The 22,837-nt window shown below is 42.9% G+C and overlaps 1 protein-coding gene across 1 annotated transcript in view; it reads right to left on the bottom strand.

The window, feature by feature from the left end:
* MYO18B (myosin XVIIIB) overlaps positions 1–22,837 on the bottom strand; it is a 256,961-nt gene that overhangs the window by 16,700 nt on the left and 217,424 nt on the right. Inside the window, exons 37-38 of the mRNA XM_032139582.2 lie at positions 12,726–12,770; positions 11,200–11,337 (exon numbers count right to left, since the gene is read on the bottom strand). Coding sequence (XP_031995473.2) covers positions 11,200–11,337; positions 12,726–12,770 — 183 coding nt within the window. The remainder of the gene's footprint in view (positions 1–11,199; positions 11,338–12,725; positions 12,771–22,837) is intronic.

Below are 22,837 nucleotides of genomic sequence, written 5' to 3'. Positions count from 1 at the left end.
AATACTGCATGATTTCAAAGTAGGCAAATAATTTTTCAACTGTATATAAAGAGTACCAACAATAAAGGAAAACATTATAAACTGGGTTACATTAAAATTAAGAACTTTTCTTATAAAAATAAACCATTAAGAGAGTGAAAAAGGTAAGTGACTGAGTGGAAGAAAACCCACATACCTTATAAAGGGCATGCATTTAGAATACATAAAGAACTACAGATCAATACAAAAGAGATGGATAACCAAAGAAGAATAACAATAATGGCCAAAAGACTTTCTCAAAGACTTTCTCAGACACTTCATTAAAGAGGATATTCAAATGAAGATATAAGCATATAAAAACGTTTATTTACCAGGGAAATGTGAGTGAAGACCAAAATTTGAAACTACTAACACCTATTAGAATAGCTAATTTTTTAAATAACAAAACCAAGCGTTGGCAAGGATTTAGAGCAACCAGAACATTCATTCACTGCTGATGGTTACATAAATTGGAATGACTATTTTGACAGTATTTACCAAAGCTGAAAACACACCTAGCAATTCTACTGCTTAGTATACGCCCAATAGAAATCTGTATACTCATGCAACAAAAGATGTGTACAAGATTGTTCACAGTAATACTATTCATAATCATGGGAAACCATAAACAACCTAATTGTCTATTAATAATAGAATAAATTAATTATTACTCTATGTTCACACAACGGCATATTATTGACTATGGTTTCTCAGTGGTGGAATAATTGCCATTTTGGACCCGATAATTCTATGTGGCCTGTCCTGTGCATTGTAAGATATTTGGCAACATAGCTGAACTCTACCCATTGGATGCCAGTAGCATGACAGCCAAAAATGTCTCCAGACATTGCCAGCTCTCCCCTGTTGAGGTGGGTAGTGGTGCAGAAGTGCCTCCAGTTGAGAACCACTGATATAGAATATAGAGCAATGAAAATAAATGAATTACTGCTACATGCAGTAATGAAAACATAATATCGAAAGAAAGAGGCCAGACACAAAAGAGAACATATTGGATGCTTCCATTTACACAGTTCAAAAAAGGGCATATCTAATATCAGTGTTAGAAGTCAGGATGGTGGGTATCTTTGAGGAAGGAGGAGGTGGTGGCTTGAATGGGCACAAGGAAGTTGTAGGGGCACTGTAATGGTCCAGTCTTGATTTTGTTAGTAATTACAAATTAATTAGGTATGATCCATTTTTTGAAAATTTCCTCAAGATCTACTTTCCTGTATATATATTTCAATGGTAAATTTGTGTAACAAAACCTCAGCTTAATCAGAGAACCACAGATTTTAAAAGAATGTTCTGAACCATTAACGGTGTATCCAAATAGTTTTCTACAAACTTGCAACTTAGGTGAGCCTCAAATTTTCTAAAAGGTCCACAGACCTACCATCCAAGACCTCGAGTTCTAGACAGGAAACAGCCTTCCTTCCTATAAATACTTGTCTGAGAGGGATTTGGGTCCTAAGGATAAATCCTGTGTCTACATTCAGACTTCACCTGGTTTCACTTGTTCAGGCCTTTGGCCCATGGTTAATGTGTTTGCATTTAATATTTCTGTGCATTCAGTTTCAAAATCTTTTCCACTCATCTTCCTAATACTGATAAAACTAAAAAGACTCTTTATGTCCTAGGAAGACATAAAACCATATTCATGAGAGGCCCATTCATTAAGTATTTCCAGGATGGATTAAAATTATCCTGAGCTCCAGTTGTAAGAATGCCGAGACCAGTAAATAAATGTACTACTGAAATAAGATTAGCATCAGATGCTTAACCCACTTTGGGAATGAGCTGTTTTTAAAGCTAAGTGCCATTTATTCACATATCCATCATTAATGAACTAATTACAAACGAGTCTTATCTCATCATTTAAGCAGCCCTCACATGACCTATCTTTGGCTTCCTGTCTGTAGTAGAGTAATTGCCCTTCTTTGAAAGTAACACAACTTTATTTTTTAAGACAATACTGTGTAATTTAGACCTTTTTACTTATTCAAGCCAGCCTTATCCCAAATAAAAACAAACAGGGCTGGTGGTAGGGTCTGGATGTTTCCTTTTAAACCAAGAACTGCAAGCCAAGAGTTTGGGGCTGCAAATGTTTACAGAAAGCAAATTTTCCCCTGCAAAAAGGAAAAGTTGTAATGCCATCTTTTAGCCAAACGAAAAGCAGTTGTGTTAAATCGGCACCAAAGCAAATGATACATACAACAGTAATTAGCAAAGATTACACAGTAATTAAAATCACGATGATTATGTGAGTGAGAATAATTTATACAATAATCTCCATGCTCACATTGCAATATGGTACAAGTCCAATAGCAACAGTAGAAAGCCAGGGTTGGTAATAAATTCAAAGCACAGCATCACTAATTATGTGGTGATAGATTGGCCATTGAAATTTAGGGATAAATAAAGTCTCTGATCAGGAGACACCATTTTAGTTGGATTTCCCAAGGTTACTGAATGGGGACCCCAAACACTCTAATACGTTTCCTTCCTCCCCACCATTCTTTCTCTTCATAGTCTTGCCCATTCCTGTAGTTCATTCAGCCTCCCCCTTGGTGGAAAACATTTCCTATGCTTATAGTTTTCATCCACCAAGTTTCATTCTCCTGCTTCAGGTAAGGCCCTTCATTGTCCTTTGGGGAACCCCTCTTCCCTTCATGTTCTCGTGGTTTGGTGGGAATTTCCAAGAGCCAGGTGAGAAGACTGACTTAGGCCAAAGGTAAGAGGTTCCTTCAGCCCCCTTGTCCATTCTGACTGGTTCAGGCTCACTCAGGCTTGCATTTTTTGTGAAACGGTGAAGAAGAGAGAAATTCCCTTTACTACTGGACTCAGAATGGTGCAGGCATGAGTTTGGAGCTGTTGGCCGCCATCTTGTTGCCCCAGAAAGAAACCAACATAGAAGACAGCAGAGCAGAGAGGTTGGTGGGGAACCAAATCCCCATAATCATTTTTGAATTCCTGGATCTAGTAATGCCTGAAGCTAGATTTTCCTTTTTGGTTTCCCCGCTACAGGAAACAATAAATGCTCCTTCTTACTCTGGCCAGGTTGATGGGTTTTATGTCACCTACACTCCTAAGAATCCTAACATTACGCAGAGGTTTCTTGGTATCTCCTTAGGGCTCCAGGTCAGAGTTTAAAAACCTTCTGGACAATTCTCTTTGGATGTCCCCAAACACACGAAGTTTAACGTATTTAAAACTGAGCTCACCAAAACTCCACTTTCACTACCAAGAGGTTTTCTGTTGTGCTCATGGTTTTCTGCTGTGAGTTTAGCCCACTTCTGCAATCTCTGGTATGTGGAGCACCCAGTCCTAGTTTTCCCTAGTCCTGCCTGTCAGCATCCATGCCTTTGGCACAGCAGCATCACCTGGCCTGCTCTGGGATGAAGGACAGAGGATGGAAGGGAGTTTCTGCTTATTAAACACCAACTTGGTGGCAGGCCTTCCAGTGAGCATTCTAGAGTGCTAATTTGCTACAGCTGTTAATTCTTCAGCTCTGCAAAGGGAATATTATTAAAGTCTATTTAATGGTGGAGGGGCTGAGACTCGGAGACTGTAACTTGCTCATAGTCAGGAACTAGTAAAGGAGAGGTTGTATTAGAAAACAGATCTACCCTTTACTTTCTCGAAGTGTGTTTTCCAGGCCCACTGGTTAGGCCCTGTTGAGCTCCCCACCACATGCTTCTGCCCTCAACCTGCGCTCTGGGGGGCCTAAACCCCAGACCTTCTGTTCTCCTCATTATAGTTCATCAATTCTGCTTCATGCTTCCAATAACTTGTTCTGTTGTGATAGGAGACAGTTAATGTGTTTGGCAAATCTATGCTGGGTTCTTGATATTGTCTGTTTCATTGCCCTGATGAGAAGCCATCTGACTTCAGTCCACTGGGCACTTATCTGTTCAATGAGTATTCATTGAGTACCTACTATGTGCCAGGCACTGTACTAGGTGCTGAGGTTCAAGAAGGACAGAGACAAGGGTTATGTCCTTAAGAAGCTCACAGCCTAATGAAGGGGACAGACACCTTGCCAAGATTGTATCTACATAATATGGACTATGCCATGGGAGAGGGAGATTTGGGTTCTGTGAGATAACAGTAGAGGGGCCCCTGACCCACCAGGAGATCGGGGAGGCTCCTGTGGCAGGCAATGCATGAGCTGAGTCTTGAAGGATGATTAAGAAGAGACAAGAAACATGGGAAGGGTGTTCCAGTCAGAAGGAATATCACAGACAAAGGACTAGGGTTGCGAGCTAGCATAGTGTATGCAGAAGAGCTATAAACTATTTGGTGTACAAATTGTGAAGAAAAGGAGGGAAATAAGACCAGCAATGTAGGCAAGACCTATATCATGAAAGGCCATGTAAGCCAGCTAAGGCATCTGACTTCTACCTTGTGAGGCAGAGGTCAGCAAAGATCTTCTGTAAAGGGCCAGATGAGAAATATTTTTGGCTTCATGGATTATATGGTCTCTGTTGCAACTAATCAGTTCTGCCACTGCAGTGAAAACACAGTCATGGTCAATATGTTTTTTCCAAAAAACCATGAGCGTTGCTGGGATCCAATAAAACTTTATTTACCAAAACAGGGCAAGGGCCAGATTTGGCCTGTGGGCAAAAGTCTGCTGACCCCTGCTGTAGGCAATGAGGAGCCACTGAAACCAGATTTTCCTTTTAGAGGAATCAAATTGGCTAAAGTATAGAGGATGAACTAAAGGAGGGTGGTGTTGAAAGGTCTTTGCCAGAGTCTAGGAGCACAATTATGGTAGCTTGACTTAAAGGTGTTGGCAGTGGGGGATGGAGAGAAGCAGAAGGAGTATTTGTTTGGGTTGGGGAGTAGAATACAAGACTTACGGATTCGTTGAATATGGGGATGAGAGAGGGGAATGATAACCTAAGATAACAAGGGCTCCAACATAGTGCTTTATGAATGACAGAACCACTCAATGATCCTGATAACACAGGGCTGGTGGGGCGGGATGAATTTCCTCTTGGACATGCTGAGTTAAAACATCAGGGAGATACCTGGTTGGTGATCAGTGTAGACAATAAGATAACATACGTAAATTTAAAACTTGGGAGAATATAAAGGGTGTTCATCTGTATTTGGGGGTCACTGCTGAAAGCTGCAGAGCCAAAATCACAAAAGGAGAATTGCCTGCTATCAGATGGAGAGAGAATCAGCCAGGTGAGGACAGTAACCTGTGAACCCTGGCATTTGGAGATAAGGTCGTGAGGCAAAGACCGGGGAAGAGAAGTTTGAGGAGAACCAAGGAAGAGAAATCTTGTCAAGGCCAAGCAGATAGAGTTCCATGAAATGTTCAAGAGTGGGGAAAGGTCCAGGAAAATATAAAGACTAGAGAATGTCCCCTGATTTGTGTCTCTGGAAGCTGCTGACACAGTGAGCAAGGTTTCAATGGAGTGGCAGGGCAGTCTCTGGGCTGTAGTAAATTGAGGCATAAATGTGGAGTAAGTGAAGATGGTACCTATTAACAACACGTCTGAGAAGCTCGAATCGAAAGAAGGAAAAACAATAACTCAATAGGACAGCAGGGTGATGGACGAGGACACGGTCAGGATGGGGAGGACCTCAGCTGTTTATAACCTCTGGGGGAAGAACTGAAACAAGGAAAGTTGAGGACACAGGAGACAGAGGTGACACTAGACGAATCAGAGTGTTTTAGGGGGAAAGAAGACCCAGATCCCAATTAGCTTCAGACAGGGCAGGACTGGACCTCATCTTCTGAGACCAGAGGGAATATGGGGGTGGATAGAGATGAATGCATATACATCACAGCAGAAGTTAAAGCCATTATTATTTTACTTTGAATGAAACAGAAGTGGAGGTGCCTCCTGAGAGTGATGGGGAGAGATCAGAGGGAAGTCAGGATGGTTTGGAATAATTGCCCAGGAAATGAGAACAGCGACTGCCCGATGACAACACCTTGGCAGTCTCTACAGCTAGGTCGTCACGCCTGTCAGTATGTGGACCTTGCACAACAGGGTGAGTGACCATGGCTAGGGTTTTATTGGGCTTGGGGTGAGGATCTAGAAAGAAATGAGGCTTAGACCCTGCTCAGGAAGCCCAATGTGTTGTAAGGGTAAGAAGAAGTTGGGAGAGCCTCACTGCCCTCGCACTCTCATCCACAGAGCAGTGGAAGGAGGGCGAGAAGGAGAGGCCAGGCATGCAGCAGGGACTGACGTAAGCATGCCAGACCCTGGACAGCCCAGGCACCACTTACTGCCAGATGTTAAGAGAAACTCCTGAACAAAGTGCGACTGCCACCACCCAGCCCATAAACTCCCTCTCTGTGGCCACAAAGGTAATTTAGTGTCTTCATCTCCAGAAGTGCTTGCATTTATCAGCGGCAGCAGCACGATTCCTGGGCTGTAAATCATAACGCTTTAGGTGTATTTCTCTTGAGTTGACGTCCCCTTATAAATAATGTAGGGAAAGCTTTTATTTTGTTGGCAGAAGACTGCTTTCTCCCTCTCTTCTGTTTTTGGAGTGACCTTCTTTCTCAGTCAAATGGGATAGATCCAAGAGGCTCATTTATTTGGTCTTCCCACGCACCAGGTAATATGGGAGCAGGTATAAATAGGAGTCCTGTTCTCTATTATGATACAGTCTCCTAGCAGAAAGGACACTCATATCTATTAGAGTTTAAAATGCAAATGCCCTTTGATCCAGAGAATCATTTACCCATGTTTATAAGGATGTGTGTTTTTCAAAGCTTGACAAGTTAATATCAAATATCTGGAAAGTACCTAAAAGTGAAATAAAGACACTATAGTTAAATAAAGCATGGCAGCTTGTGCAGGAGTTACAAAGAATGAGATGAACTTATGCATACTGGTAAGGAAAGATCTCCAAGGTGTACTGCTGAGGGAAAGAAGTATATTGTAAAAATTTATGAAAAGCATTACACATAATTATATAATTCATGTTCTTTAAAATCCCACAAATATGCTATATATTTGCTACAAGTACATGTATATGTTTATGATATATACATATAGAAAAAGATACAGAAGGATATACACCAAACTGAAGATGATGGATCCTTCTGAGAAGGAAGCTTAAGACTGCAGTGGTGGCCAAGGGGATTTTAGCCTTCTGATATATTTTAAGTTCTTTGAGAGGAAGTATTCATAGATTGCTTGTGCAATTAAAAAGAGCTAGAAGTCAAGACACCTGTACTCTGTGTCAGTGCATACTATAAATTTGGATAAGATATTTCCCTCTGCAGACCTCAGGTTTTCCCATCTATATACTGAGCGAGTTGGGCTGGATAATCCCAGTGGTCCTTTGCAACTCAGAATGCCTTGAGTCCTCAAGCTGTAAACATATTCAAAGGAAGGGGTTCATAATTTTTAGGGCTCAAAGTCATAGGATCTGGCACTCAGTAGCACTTTGTCTTGGCTGAACATTGAAGGTTGAATAATACTCCTTAGGCAGTTTTAGTACTAATAAACAGAGGTCAGATTTTTCCAGTAAACTTCACCAGGTGAGTGATCTACCTCCTGGATGAATGTCAGAGAGCTGTGGTGGCGTGGCAAATCAAATAGAGGCTTTGGTGGGCTTCCAACCTAGGTTCAAATTCTGGCTCTTCCACTTACCTACTTTGTGCTATTAGTGAACTATCAACCCTCTCTGCGCCACAATCAGTGCTGAGCTGTGACCAAACACAGTTAATATTTCTGCCCCAGCTTTGGTGCTCTCGTCAGTTATTCATTCAACAAACATTTATTGAGCACCAACTGTGAGCCAGCCCTGGGGATGTGGCCATGAGGAAGACAGCAAGAAATCCCTTCTTATAGATGTGTAAGTATCTCCCTTGCCTCCTGCCCCCTCCCTGTTCTTGGTGCAAGCACTTTCACTCCAAACAGCAGCTGAACACGCCCAAGAACTTGGAAGGGAAAAGGGAAGAGAAAAGGGAAAGAGACTCTGGATAGGGCTCTCCGGGAGATGCTGAAGACCCACCTTGCCTGAGGGGCCACTGCAGGAGCTGTAAGACCATCTATGCATGGATCAGTTGCTCCCCCTTCTCTGAGTCTCAGATTTCTCTTCCGTAACATGAAGATAGACAGTGAAGTCTATCTCCTGGGATTCCTCCGGGCATCAAATAGTTACTAATGCTGATAAAAATGGCTTATTTTTTGTAGCTCTTTCTAGGTGCCAGGCTCTGAGTAAAGAGTGGCTTGTGCATCACCACATTACCCCTGACAACAATCGTGATTTACTCAGGAGGAAACATGAACAGAGAAGTTAAGCAGCTTGCCCAAAATCTCACAGCTGCAGATATGCAAATAAAGAATTGGAATATTATTTTTAATCTATGTCCGGGTCCATACATAGTAAGAATTTGATAAATGCTTATTGAAAGTTATATGTACTGGTTTGTCTTGTTGTCCTAAAAAAGTTTACTTTAAAAACTATACGTTGTATACGTTTTCCTATAGATTATGCTTTCTAATCCAGTGCTTGAGAATTCAGTGAATTTGGAAGCAGCTAGAACACCGATTAAAGATGAATCTCCATATAGAATAACAATTCTAAAACTTTTCTTTTTTTTTTTATGGCTGCATAGTATTCCATGGTGTATATGTGCCACATTTTCTTTTTTTTTTTTTTTTTTTTTTTTTTAATTATACTTTAGGTTTTAGGGTACATGTGCACAATGTGCAGGTTTGTTACATATGTATCCATGTGCCATGTTGATTTCCTGCACCCATTAGCTCGTCATTTAGCATTAGGTATATCTCCTAATGCTGTCCCCGCCCCCCCCCCCCCCCCACCCCACAACAGTACCCGGAATGTGATGTTCCCCTTCCTGTGTCCATGAGTTCTCATTGTTCAATTCCCACCTATGAGTGAGAACATGCGGTGTTTGGTTTTTTGTCCTTGCGATAGTTTACTGAGAATGATGTTTTCCAGTTTCATCCATGTCCCTACAAAGGACACGAACTCATCATTTTTTATGGCTGCATAGTATTCCACGGTGTATATGTGCCACATTTTCTTAATCCAGTCTATTGTTGTTGGACATTTGGGTTGGTTCCAGGTCTTTGCTATTGTGAATAGTGCCGCAATAAACATACGTGTGCATGTGTCTTTATAGCAGCATGATTTATACTCCTTTGGGTATATACCCAGTAATGGGATGGCTGGGTCAAATGGTATTTCTAGTTCTAGATCCCTGAGGAATCGCCACACTGACTTCCACAATGGTTGAACTAGTTTACAGTCCCACCAACAGTGTAAAAGTGTTCCTATTTCTCCACATCCTCTCCAGCACCTGTTAACTTTTCAACAGGCCATTACAATGTAAAAAGTGCCCACTTTTTGTTATTGGACAATTGCCAATTATATCTTAAACAGGTATAGCAAATAAAAAAAAAATAAAAGAGTTGGAATCCAGCTCTGACTTCAGATCCTGCACCCAAACCATAATACCCTATCATCTCCCACTCAAACAGGTGCCAAACAACTTAGGTTAGGCTGCGATTCATCAGTTAGGATCCTTATTATCCACTCTAATTATAATTATGAAACTTGGTTATTATGTTAATGAGCATTCACATTCTTCTCTGGCTGCCTCCAATTCTCCTGCTGCCACTGGCAGACAGGCTAAAGCAAAGGTATTCAGTTTTCAGAAGAGATAAAGTCCTCATAGTTTGGAGTTCACAGAGGACACAAATCCCTTCTTCATACAGGCCTTTGTTTTTAATTAAGAGCAGTAATCAGATAATCTTGCTTTAATTAGCTCCCCAGAAGCAACCCATTCTTGGAGGCTGTCTTTGATATTTTCTACATCAAGTCTTTCAGCCTAAGATTATCTGCAGACATGCACCAGACATTTGCCGTTTGCCAAATATGCCCAAAACTTTAGCATAAACTCCCACTCCCTTCTTTTTGTAAAGACAACCCCTGCATCAAAGCAAACACATTTTGAGTCAGGAAGGGGTTGTCTGGGTTTGCTCCGTGATTTTTCCAGTCTTATCATATTGGTCCTTCTGTTCACAAAAACTGTGTGCATCTCATCTTAATTATGCATCTCTTAATCCATAATTTCTGACTTATGGCCATTAACTCCTAATTACAAGAGGGCCGCCTTTGAAATGGGAAACCAACTGAGCTCAGAGAAATGGAGCTGAAAAGCAAGAAGGAAGATGGATGATAGAAGTTGTGCAACTAAGGGTGAATCCAAAGGCCCATTTATTGGAGGCGGTTATTGTTGGCAGTTCTGTAGATTTGTGAGGCTGCCGTATCAGGCCACACCTGAATTCATCCCTTTCTGTGGTAAGGAAATTATACAATTAAAAATAAAGCTAAAATTCAAATAAAGCTAAAATCTCCAGGTGATAAATCCTCTGGCCCAATTTCTTTATAATGACTTTCCATTTAAAAAACTTCAGTGAATATGTTTATTAAAAATTTTTTGAACCTGTAAAACCTGTAATTACCCCATAAATTTTTTTTTTTTTTTTTTTGAGACGGAGTCTCGCTGTCGCCCAGGCTGGAGTGCAGTGCCGCAATTTCGGCTCACTGCAGGCTCCACCCCCCGGGGTTCACGCCATTCTCCTGCCTCAGCCTCCCGAGTAGCTGGGACTACAGGCGCCCGCCACCTCGCCCAGCTAATTTTTTTGTATTTTTAGTAGAGACAGGGTTTCACCGTGTTAGCCAGGATGGTCTCGATCTCCTGACCTCGTGATCCGCCTGCCTTGGCCTCCCAAAGTGCTGGGATTACAGGCGTGAGCCACCGCGCCTGGCCAATTACCCATAAATTGAAAAAAGAGTATGATATGCCTTAAGTAGAAGGCAACTATAACAACTATTACTATTTTTTAAAATGTTCACCCTGTGCTACTTAAAAATCTGGAAAACCATGCTCTGGAGAGGACTGCATTAGGTCCTCATTGCTTCAACCATTTGGATCAGTAAATAAAATTATATTCCATGTATTGCAGATGAGGAAGTAGAGGCTCAGAGAGGGTAAAGGATCTGCCTAAAGTCACACAGCTAGGAAGTGGCAGAGTTATACCTCAGACTTTCAGGACCATGCTTGTTCTTGCCTATGCCAGAGACAGTGAAAGACTTAAACAACAACTTTCAAAGTCTGAGATTCTTCAAGCTATTAGCCATCCAGAGGCAGCAGGGAGATACTCTTACCTGGGGCTGAGGATGTGGCTGCTGGTGGCTGACTGTCGAGAAGGAGTCCTCATAGTATCTGTGGCCAGGGACAGAGTACAGCTCAACCAGGACTGCAGGCTGCCCTCTGGCTGGGAGCTGAGGATGGAGACGTTATCCCTAGAATAAGATTGCAGGACACCATCAGCACAATGACAACCACAGTAACAGCAATAATTAGATATTCACCCATAGCATAAGCCAGGCATTGTGCTAAGTGATATACCTGCATAACCTCACTCACCATCCCAGAGAGGTAGGAGCCAGTGCTGTCACAGTTACACAGCTGGAATTACTGAGATTTGGAGAGGCCAATTTGGGTCTTGGCCAAGGTCACCCAGTTAGTCAATGATGAAATTGGGATGCAAACCCCATTCCTTTTTATTTCAATGCCTATGCTATTAATCATGACACTCTTCCTTGGGGAGATACACACTCCAATACAAATGTTGAGGTCTCTCCAATTTAGGAGTAAAGTTTGGCATTGAATTTGGTATGTTCAAGGAATATATCAAGTGTAAAGGTCTTAACTCCTTCCTTACCTTATCTGGATCATCTTTAAAACAGGGACTCTACTTTTATGTCCCCTGATTCTGAAAGTGGCACAGAAAGGGAGGGAGTCCTCATAGGTCCTCAATGAGACCACATAAGTTGATATACTCACTCAACATTATGTATATGTGTGTGTATATGTATGTGTGTATATTTGTATATTAATATTATTTATATGTGTGTATGTGTATATACATTATAATATATAGTTTTTTAATAGGATGCTCTATTTATGCCAAGCACCAGTTCTTGCCCATGTGAACTTAACATTTCTACAAATAACAGTGAAAGTTTTAAAAATTATTAATGTTTTATAGAGGTACAGAGGGGAGGTTTTACTAGAACCTGCTCTCTGTCCCTCTATAAAGCATTAGTAACGGTAGGTTCCAATAAAACCTACCCTCTGTGCCTCTATAAAGTATTAATAATTTTTTCTTTCAAAGAAGAAGCCTTGATTTGCTTCTTGGAGGCCTAAGGAAAGACATCAAGTAGTGAAAGTTGAGCTACATCTTCTTTGAAGGTTAGGGTTTGGCTACGCAGGGACTGAAGAATGGAATTTTGGGTGGAAGGAATCATGTACACATAGATACGGAGGTCATAAAGGTCGGGGCATAAACAATATGGAAACCAGAAATCACATCTGGAGGGGAAAGCAAGGGTCTGAATGTGCAGAATACAAGTGTCAGTGTAAAAAGTCTATTCTGGGGCAATAGGGAGCCATTGAAGGTGTCTGAGGACAGTAGCATGAGAAGGCATAGGCTTCTTTCTGTTTAAAAGAACTAGGGCAGTTCAACACGATGTTCCTAGTGCTATATGTTATGACCATGAAGGCATCAGTCTCATGGGCATCACTGATAATTCTCCAAGTGGACATGGATGTTCCCTCTGCAAATTGGACAGAGAGAGCCAGGGGCTCACCCTTGTGAGCTGCTCAGTTCTACTTGGGGTTAACTTACATCTCTTTTCTGCCACTGCTGCCACAATCCACTGCCGTCTGGACACTAGTAAGAGGCACAAGAAAGAGTGTGTTATCCTCATGCTGCCAGGGGCTTGGAAACATGGTTATTGATGTTAGATAGACATGAGTGTGAATCCCACTTCCAACTTTGCCCCTGTGTGATCTCAGGGAAGTCACTTGCCTTCCGTGAGCTTCCTTTCTTCCTTCCTAAAATGTGGCAAATAATGGGGCTCTGTTGTGGAGCAGAGTAAGTGAGATAACCCTTGTAAAGGTCTCAGCATGGTTCCTGGCAAATAGATAGTGCTAATTAAGTGGTAGCAACCATTACTGCTACTCTTGTTTTAGTACAACTAGTACTGCTATTATTAATAGCATTGTTATTGCTAACAAGCAAGGCATTAGCTGTATGTTCTTCGTGAGTGCTAGCAAATCAGACATGGAGCAGGGCAGCTTCCCAGGGCATTGTGGGAAACTCCAATACTAATTACGATGGTAGCTGTTCTTTAGAGAGAATCCCTCCGTTCAACAAATATGCTACCCACACAATCTCATCTACCTACCCCATGTGTCTCCATTTTAGAGATTAGGAACCTGACACACTTGTCTAAGTCACACAGCTTTTGATCCCAGGCCTGTTAAGCTCATGCTCCTAACCAGCATGCAATTGTTCAGTGGGTGGGTGCAGACAGCCAAATCGCAAACCTCAGACACCTAGGACATCATTTTAATCTGGATCGTCAGGCTGGGGCTTCTCAGTATTCTCTGCTGTAATCTGGACAATTCCTCTTTTAGAAGATCAAGCTGTTTCCTCTAAGAGCTGCACCTGCTGCTCCTTGGCTCCCACCCTCAAAAGCCTGTCCCCCTGGGGGCTTCTATTTACATGCATTTGTCCAGGCAGTGACCAACACCCCTTCTGGACCAAGAACAAGACTTATTCATCCTTCCACCCCAAAGCTCAGCCATACCAGAAGTTCTCAGACAATGCTTGGTGAATCCAACAGAAGAAAAGTCAGTAAACAACAGCCATGGGCCAATTCTAGCCTACCATTTATTTTTATAAATAAAGATTTTTGTCTGTGATTGTTTTTGCAACATCACAGTAGTGGAACAAAGACAATATGGCATGAAAAGGCTAAACATTTACTATCTAGCCCTTTTAAAGAAAAATACTCTGCAATGGAACAAAAGCAGCTTTTGTGAATGGCCTTCTAGGAGGCAGAATAATGGTCCCCAAAGATGTTCACATTCTAATCCCCAAAACAAGGGAATATGTTTCTGTACAGGGAAAAAGTTTTATTGGAACACAGTCACCCTTCACTTACATTTTGAGTACCTCCTCACCTACTTTGACTAAACACCAATCTTTACTTGAATCTAGCACTCAGGAAAGTCTTTATAGCCCAATAGCTAATCAAAGCGCACACTGGTGTTAGTTCTTGTTCACTGTTTACCCTGGCCGACTCCATGAGTACTAGCCCTATGGGTGGACTCGGCATTCAGATTCACCTCCTTCCAAAGGGCTCTTCCCCAGCACTAGAGACCCATTCACTTCATGATGTCTAATCATGCTGGGCATCTTCTCATCTCCTTACTCTTCTGCATGCTCCTGCTGTCTGACCCACTCTGTCCATACACAGGGCTGATCTGTATGGACAATATCAATGGGTTCCCTATCCCATGGCTTTATCTTGGACTCAGCCAATAGGGAATGCAGCTGACAGTTGACAAGAAGGAGGGAAGAGAGGCAAGCTGAAGTACTTATTGTCCTGGATTTCTGGATTTCTCTCTACTGCCTTTCCTTATGTTGGCTCCAGCTCTCAACCAAAGGCCAGAGCTCCTCCTATCAGGCCTCTCTCTCACACTCTTTCTTTCTGGATTCCAGCAATTGCACCCTTTTCTCCCTTCAGACCTTGCAGGAGTTACTGCTCTCAGTTGCTGCTATTCCCTAGGTGCTGCACCATCTATACCTTGGGGCTTCCTTACACCTTTGTAAATAGTCCTTTTGTTAAGCTCTCTTCATTTAGAGTTTGTCTTTCAGTTTCTGCCAGACTCTATTACAATAGCTAATCTCAATGCTTTTTCTACCTTGACAGGAAGATCTGCATTTACTAGGCCAATAGTTTATATGAGGAAGAAGCAGACAGCAGGCATGACCCAACACTGCACTGCTAACTACTGTTACACCCTTAATCACAGTGTCACAATGTGGGGAAAAAAAAAAACAGTGAAGAATCTAAAGAGGCAATCTTATAAGAGCCTAAGATTATCAGCAATCCTTACTAGCTCCTCCTAAGCTTCTGATCTGGAAAAGAACTAGCCGCAAGGACAAATAAAAAAGATGAAAGTATAGCTGCTTATTAATCCTACATTTTTATAGTATCTCCACACTGGTTGCTTTTGCCCATGAACCTGTTTCACTAAATTTGCACAGAATATCTAAGGCTGAAGTCAAGACCCACCAGGTGGTCTGTTTGTTCATTCATGATGAAATACCGTCCATACCAAGAGTGATATCTGACCTGGACCCCACGCTTCCTACCATTTGAGATGGTCTCCAAAAAAATGAGAGTATGTTTAAAACAAGGAGGCTGAATTAAGAGCTTCTGGGAACCATAGCTCACGTTTATTGTATAACAAATGCTGAAGGCACCTAACACCTTTATCATGAGATGATCTGCAATGAAGTCTTCGGGACAGGAGATTTAAAAAAAAAAAGGCTTTCAGGCAGAAGCAGTGGGGAGCTTTGTACTGTCTGCTCCTGAGAAGTATTAAACCACATGGGCAGAACTCACTACCATATTGACTGCATGTCAGTCACAGGTTATTGGTCCTGGGAAGTACGTGAGTTTGTATACCGTGATACATGGAGCCCTCGAGGTCTGGGAGACCCCATGAAAAGTGTGGGTACCAAGGGGTCAAGAAGAGAGACCTAAGAGGAAGGGTTAGCCCAAAACCTTCCTCTCTCACTCCAATCAGAGGATGGCTGCACTCCATCCTAAGCTAGAATTTTGTACGTGAGTTTGCTTTGGTATAAAAAAGGAATTCTACAATAAGGAGGACGTTTGAAACACATTGGCCCTTTTACCACGTGAAGAAAGTGTCTCTGGGCTACAAGCTCCACGAGGCAAGTCCATGTTTGCTTGTTCCCTACTGTACCCCCTGTCCCAATTCATTGTTTTCTGCTGAGTGGGCAGAGGCCCAAAGGGCAGATGACCTGTCCACGGTCCTGATTCATTTGGTGATACAGCTGTCTGGGACCCTCATCTCCTGACATGCGGTCAGTGGTTTTCTCTCCCCTTGGTGCAAGTGGCTTTTTAAAAAAAGAACTTGGCCAGGCATGGTGGCTCATGCCTGTAATCCCAGCACTTTGGGAGGCCGAGACGGGTGGATCACAAGGTCAGGAGTTCGAGACAGCCTGGCCAATATGGTGAAACCCTATCTCTACTAAAAATACAAAAATTAGTTGGGTGTGGTGGCATGTGCCTGTAGTCCCAGATACTGGGGAGGCTGAGGCAGAAGAATCACTTGAACCTGGGAGGCAGAGGTTGCAGTGAGCCAAGATCAAGCCATTGCACTCCAGCCTGGGCGACAGAGTGAGAGGAAAAGAAGAAGAAGATGGAGGAGGAGGAGGAGAAGGAGGAGAAAGGAGGAAGAGGAGGAGGAGGATGAGGAGGAGAAGGAGAAGGAGGAGAAAGGAGGAAGAGGAGGAGGAGGGGGAAGAGGGGGAGGGGGCGGAGGGGGAAGGGGGGGGGGGGGAGGGGGGAGAGGGGGAGGGGGAGGGGGGAGGGGAAGGGAGAAGAAGAACTTGAACTTGTGCCAGGAATTTGTAAACAGGGTGTTGATGATGAGCAAGATAATTAATTCAATGTCTTCAGCTGTACTTCTTTAGGGCCAGTCTTTGCCAGACAATTCCAGTCTAAATGCAAATGTTGCCTGGGAAGTAACATGTAAATTCACTGGCCCCATCTCACAGTGACAGACACAAGTTCTCCTTAATGACAGGGCAGTTACTGGGCAGAGAACAGAGACCTTGACAAGGGAAAGGAGGAAGTAGGTTACATTTGACATGACAGCAGAGCTTGGCCATTAGCAGTTTAGGTTATGGGGTCAGCCTGGAAATCAGACCATGGCTTCATCACTTACTGCATGGATTGGGGCAAGTTTCTTGACTTCTCAGTTTCTTCATCTGCAAACTGGGAATAATAATGGTAGGAGCCTCAGAGAGTTGTTGTGAGGATAATATATGCCAAACAGGTAGCATAGTACCTGCACAAAGTAATTTCTCAAGAAAAGGTACCTATTGTTACAATTATCATTATTTCCTGTAATGCTGGAATAGATAAAGCAATTTGGAGCCCTGACTTTCTGTGAATCCTACTAGCTGGATATATGGGCTAGAAGGAAAGCCAGGTGGTCTACGTAGCATCATTTAAACAGGAGTTATACGGTACTAAGGCCTTGCATTGCAACTTGAACTGCAGCATCAACCTTCTTAGATTAATAGGAATGCTTTAAGCTGTTCTCCCTGGCCTGGAGCACATTCATTACTCACAGGGAACAAACTAGAAAGTAAAAAAGTTGCAGGAAAAGAGCTGTTGGCAGTTCCAATGACTGTCCTACTAGGCAGCAAGAAACTTTACAGTTTGGACAGAGCCTGGGTCCACGCATGAATAAATTAACTCAGAAGCATGCCCTCAGTAGCAACCAGAATCTTTGGTTAGACCCAGATCTTTCCACTTGTCCTACTGCAGCCTAATTTTAGCCAGCTTATAAAAGGATGTACATTGGAAAATGTCCAACTTATACTCAACACAGCAATTGAGGATTCTTTTTTCAGAGCATTCATCTCAGACTGGGCCAGCTGGTACTTATGCACTTTCAGCTGACCCAAGAGTAAGAGGTCATTCGCTGACCTCTCTACATCTCGCCCAAACCCCTTTACCCCCTAGCCAAGGTGACAGACAGAGCAGCCGCAGCCCCTGGGCCATGAATAGACAGGGCTGTGTCAGCCAGCACATTCCTCCCTCCAAGAATAATGAGCATATGCCAGGCCTGGGTGACTGGCTTAAAGCATTTCTCCATTAATCTAAGGAGGTTGATGCCACAGTGCAAGTTACAACACAGGGCCCTAGTGCAGGAGAGCACATGTTTAAATGCTGCTGCACAGGCTACCTGGCTTTCTGAGCACGTAGCCACGTTTCCAGCCTGGAAGGCCTGTTACACTCAGATCTAATTCCCAACATGGGGAAATGTGACTTTTTGTAATTTGAACAAGTCTCTCAAAGAACCTCACCTGCAGCTGAAGCATCTCTCTCTCTCTCCACTCTCTCTCTCTCTCCTCTCTCTCCTCTCTCTCTCTCTCTCTCTCTCTCTCTCTCGTGTGTGTGTGTGTGTGTGTGTGTGTGTGTGTGTGTGTGTGTGTTTCTCTCCTAGGTCGGCCTTGAATTCTATTATAATTGAGAACTCTGTTTGGAGAAGTACCTTGAACCAGTCCCTCAGGCTCTAATCCAAACCTCTTACCCCAGGGTGATGAGGCAATTAGGAGTGAAGTGTAGCATGGAGCTGCTAGCAAGTGGGAGACTATAGACTGGGGCCTGGGCAGGAGCTATGGAGGGTGGATTTACAACCTAGCAACACAAATACTTCTTTTCATTGTTTATAACCAATTTAATTGCACTGTGATCAGAGAACATGCTCTATACAATATTAATTCTTTGAAATGTGTTGAGACTTCATGGGCAATATTTTCCCCCAGTTTCCCCATTTCTGTGATATTACTGAAATCTACAGTGTTTCCACTTCAAATCCAAGTTCTAAGTCAACATATCAGGATCAAGGCCTGCTGTGAATTAGGAAACGCTCCCTAAGAACCACCCTGGGGTCAGGGCTGGCTGCAGGGGCTTGCGACCCATGCCCAGAAGGGCCTGCATTTTGGTTTAATGCTCTTCTGTCACTGTCTTGAAATTTTAAATAATTTTTTTAACAAGGAGCCCCATACTTTCTTTTTTCCTTCCTTCCTTTTTTTTTTTTTTTTTGCGACAGAGTTTCACTCTGTTGCCCAGGCTATAGTACACTGGCGCCATCTCAGCTCACTGCAACCTCTGCCTCCCTCGTTCAAGCCATCCTCCTACCTCAGCCTCCCAAGTGCACCACCACGCCCGGCTAATTTTTGTATTTTGCGTAGAGACAGGGTTTCACCATGTTGGCCAGGCTGGTCAAACTCCTGACCTCAAGTGATCCGCCCGCCTTGGCCTCCCAAAGTGCTGGGATTACAGACATGAGCCACCGTGCCCGGCAAGCCTGACACTTTCACTTCACACTGAACCCTACAAATGATGTGGCCAATCCTGCCTGGGGCAATGGGGCATTTTAAGAAACTGAGGGTGTCAGTGGGTTTCTATGGGTCATCTTCAGAGGAGAAGAAAGGTAGGAGAAAGGGAAAGAGGAAGGCGGGATGGAGAAAGAGAAAAGGGGAACCAGAGGGCTGCTGCTCCCTCATCTACCTTCCCGGGGGACACTGGTCTTCTTTCACTTCCTAGAAGGTGCCTTGATCTGCCATTACTCATTTTCTCCAGGCCTTCCCATGGCTGGCTCCTTCTTCTCATTCCGGTCTTAATTCCAATGCCTTCCTCTCTGGGAGGCTACATCTGCCTATCCTGCTCTTCATCATAGCACTGTGTTCTCTGCCCTCGTAACTCCAATTGTATCCTTGTGTTTTATTTATCAGTCTGTGCACTTTATTTTTGCACACACACACACACACACACACACACACACACACACACACACTCCACCATCAGAACGCAGGTTTGATAAAAGCAGGACCGCCCCTAGGCTCTTCTCCCTCTCTATTCCTCCGCAATTCAACCAACCTGGACTTTAGACACAGTTCCAAACATTTGTTTCTGCCTGACTTCAGGCAAGTTATTCAACCTCTCTTCATCTGTAAGAGGGAAAATAACAATAACAAGAAGCAAGTGGAATAAAACAAGCACTTAACACAGCATCTCGCATGCAACAAGTGCTCAGTAAGAATTTATCAAATGAATGAATGAATGCAATTGATGATTCTCGTTGAGCCCCTACTACGCGCAAGGTAATGTGCTAGGAAGCCATGCTTTTTCACTTGCTTCTTATTATTAACCCATCTTAGACTCAAAGAGACGGAGGCTCACAGAGGTTCAATAACTTGTCCAAGGTCACGCAGAAATTAACCATTAGATCTCTAATTGGCAATCAGACTTGTTGACGTGCAAAGCCTATTCCCTCTCAAATTCTTCCTTGACTTCCAATTGTAAGAATCCTGCACATTGCATGGGGCTTTTCCAGGTACAGGCACAAGATGCATTTCTTTACACCTGGCGTTCTGTAGTCATTTCACACCTCACAGCAACTCTGAAATGCAGGTGATGTCCCTTCCAGCTATGAGGCAGGTGTTATGTGGAAACCAGAGATCCAGTCAAGGAAAAAACATCAGAAGCCCAGCAGGGAGGAAGATTTAAGTCCCTAGAGACAGAAGATCATGAAAAGTGAGACAGAAAGAATTCCGATTGGATTCCAGGGCATGGAGCTCAGAAAGGGTAGATCAGAACAGAGGAGACAGACAAAGGTGTCTCTTGTTAGGATGAGGGTGACAGCAGGGTCCCTTTAAAGCCAGAGGGGATTTCCCCCCTACGCCAAGACTGGAGTGATGTCTGCAACCTTCTGTGACCTCACCACCAGGATCTCATTCCCCCAGTGAGACATCTGTCCCTTGCTTCTTGTTTTCCTTTTCATTTGATAATGTTTTTATTTTTAATTTTGGTGGGTACATAGTAGGTATATATATTTATGGGGTACATGAGATGTTTTGACACAGGCATGCAATGCGTAACAACCATATCATGGAAAATGGGGTATCCATCCCCTCAAGCAATTATCCTTTGTGTTATAAACAATCCAACTATATACTCCTTTAGTTATTTTTTAATGTACAATGAAATTATCATTGACACAGTCATCCTGTTGTGCTATTAAATACCAGGCCTTATTCATTCATTCTAACTACATTTTTGTACCCATTAGCCATCCCACCTCCTACTGTCTATTCCCATGGGTTAAATTGTTTTGATTTTTATATCCCACAAGTAAGTGAGAACATGCAATGTTTCTCTTTCTGTGTCTGGCTTATTTCACTTAACATAATGACTTCCAGTTCCATTCACATTGCTGCAAATGACTGACTCATTCTTTTTTATGGCTGAATAGTACTCCATCGTGTATACACATCACATTTTCTTTATTCATTCATCTTTTGATGGACACCGTCCCTTGCTTCTTGTTGCACCTTCTTCCAGCCTGTCACCCACCCTTCAGGCATGGACCCTCTGCCTCCTTCCAATTTGGTTATGTCTACTTAACTTTTATTGTTTACTAGAAAAGCAATCTCTTGCTATACAAGTGAAAATAATTTAAACATTTTGCATATTGGCCAAAGATGGTTGTAACTACAGCCATTCATTCCTGGTGTAATTCATGCAAAAGCTCTATTATTTCTATGAATGGAGAAGCCAGCCCAAGCATCAAACAAGTAATATTGACAAAGTTTTGTAATTACACTAAGTTCTGCCATGCCACTAATAAAACAGGAGGAGGGGGAAGTGGGGGTGGGACCCTAAATGCAATCATGAGCTGGAGAGCAGCTGCAACATCAGGATTTGCCCTTTCACCAGCAGTTTGGCAGCTGTGCCAATTAGCAGGGAATGGTGGGAATACTTGGAATGTGCATGGAAGCCACTTTTGCACAAATTAAATAATTTTTTTAACACAAAGTCTTTTATTTAGAGGCAAAACATGAACTTTTATTTTCTTATTTATTTTCTGAGATAGGGTCTTACTCTGTCGCCCAGGCTAGAGTGCAGTGGCACAATCACAGATCACAGCTCACTGCAGCCTCAAACTCCTGGGTTGAAATGATCCTCCTACCTCAGCCTCCTGAGTAGCTGGGACTACAGGTGCCACCAGGTCTGGCTAATTTATGAAAAGGCGTTTTTGTAGAGACGGAGACTCCTTATGTTTCCCAGGCTAGTCTTGAATTCCTGGTCTCAAGTGATCCTCCTGCCTCAGCTTCCCAAAGTGCTGGGATTACATGTGTGGGCCACCATGCCTGGACAAGATCATGGAGTTTTAGAGTCCAGTGGCTCTCCGTCTTACACCTGCTGAGCGCAGACACCGTTACTGGAGAGTCTGAGGTTACAAATCCCTCAGCAGCTATGACCAGCCCAGGACTGCATTAAGGGAGGAGGTTATGTGCATTCTAAAATTAGGTGTATGGAGTACATAACTTATATGAACAAAATCTCCTAAAGAGAGTACTAGTAGAGCTAGAGATGTGTGTGCATGTTCATTGCACAGATTTCAGAAAATATAAATAAACTTGAAGAAAAAAGAAATTGTCACCCGTAACGCCTTTCCTCAGTGTTAGAATGTTGGTGTATTTCTTCCAGTTTTTTTTCCTTGACTATTCATAGTCAGCTCTAATATAGACAATATAGACGTCTGGTTCTTCCTTCTGGCTAAACCACAGCTGATTTGTAACCCTCTCTGCTTCCTTTGCCTGTCTCGCACCCACATGTCCCAAAGGTCAGCAGCTGCCCCTTCCTCCAGCCCTTAAGAGAGGTATGAATGGCAAAGGTCTGGGTAGGAAGTTCAGCAGACCTGAGTTCTAGCTCAAGTGTATGAAGCTAATTTGCTATATGACCTTGAACTTCTCTGCAGTCAGGGTCCTCATATGGAAACAGAGAGAGATGCACTTCAAGGACTGATGTTTGACTGTTCTGGCTACAGAAAAAAACAGCCTTCACAGAGAGGAAGACCAAGAAAAACAGGCTTTTAATGTGGCCTGCTCAGGTGTGTACAGTGGCAGCTTGCAGGCAGCAGGAGGGAACCACCTGTGGGCAGCAAGCCACCCAGGCACCGAGGCAAGAGACCGAGGACATGAGCTGTTCCAGTATAATAAAATATAAAACAAGAATAGTTATACCAGATACAGATCTTAGATATGATTATATATGAATATCATTAATCATTAGTTGGTAGTAATTACCCTTTATTCCAATATTATAATAATCC

The sequence above is a fragment of the Hylobates moloch genome, unplaced genomic scaffold (genome assembly GCF_009828535.3).
Source record: "Hylobates moloch isolate HMO894 unplaced genomic scaffold, HMol_V3 SCAFFOLD_19, whole genome shotgun sequence".
NCBI lineage: Eukaryota > Metazoa > Chordata > Mammalia > Primates > Hylobatidae > Hylobates > Hylobates moloch.
The sequence above is the reverse complement of the archived record's forward strand: the minus strand, read 5'-3'. Positions and strand labels throughout refer to the sequence as shown.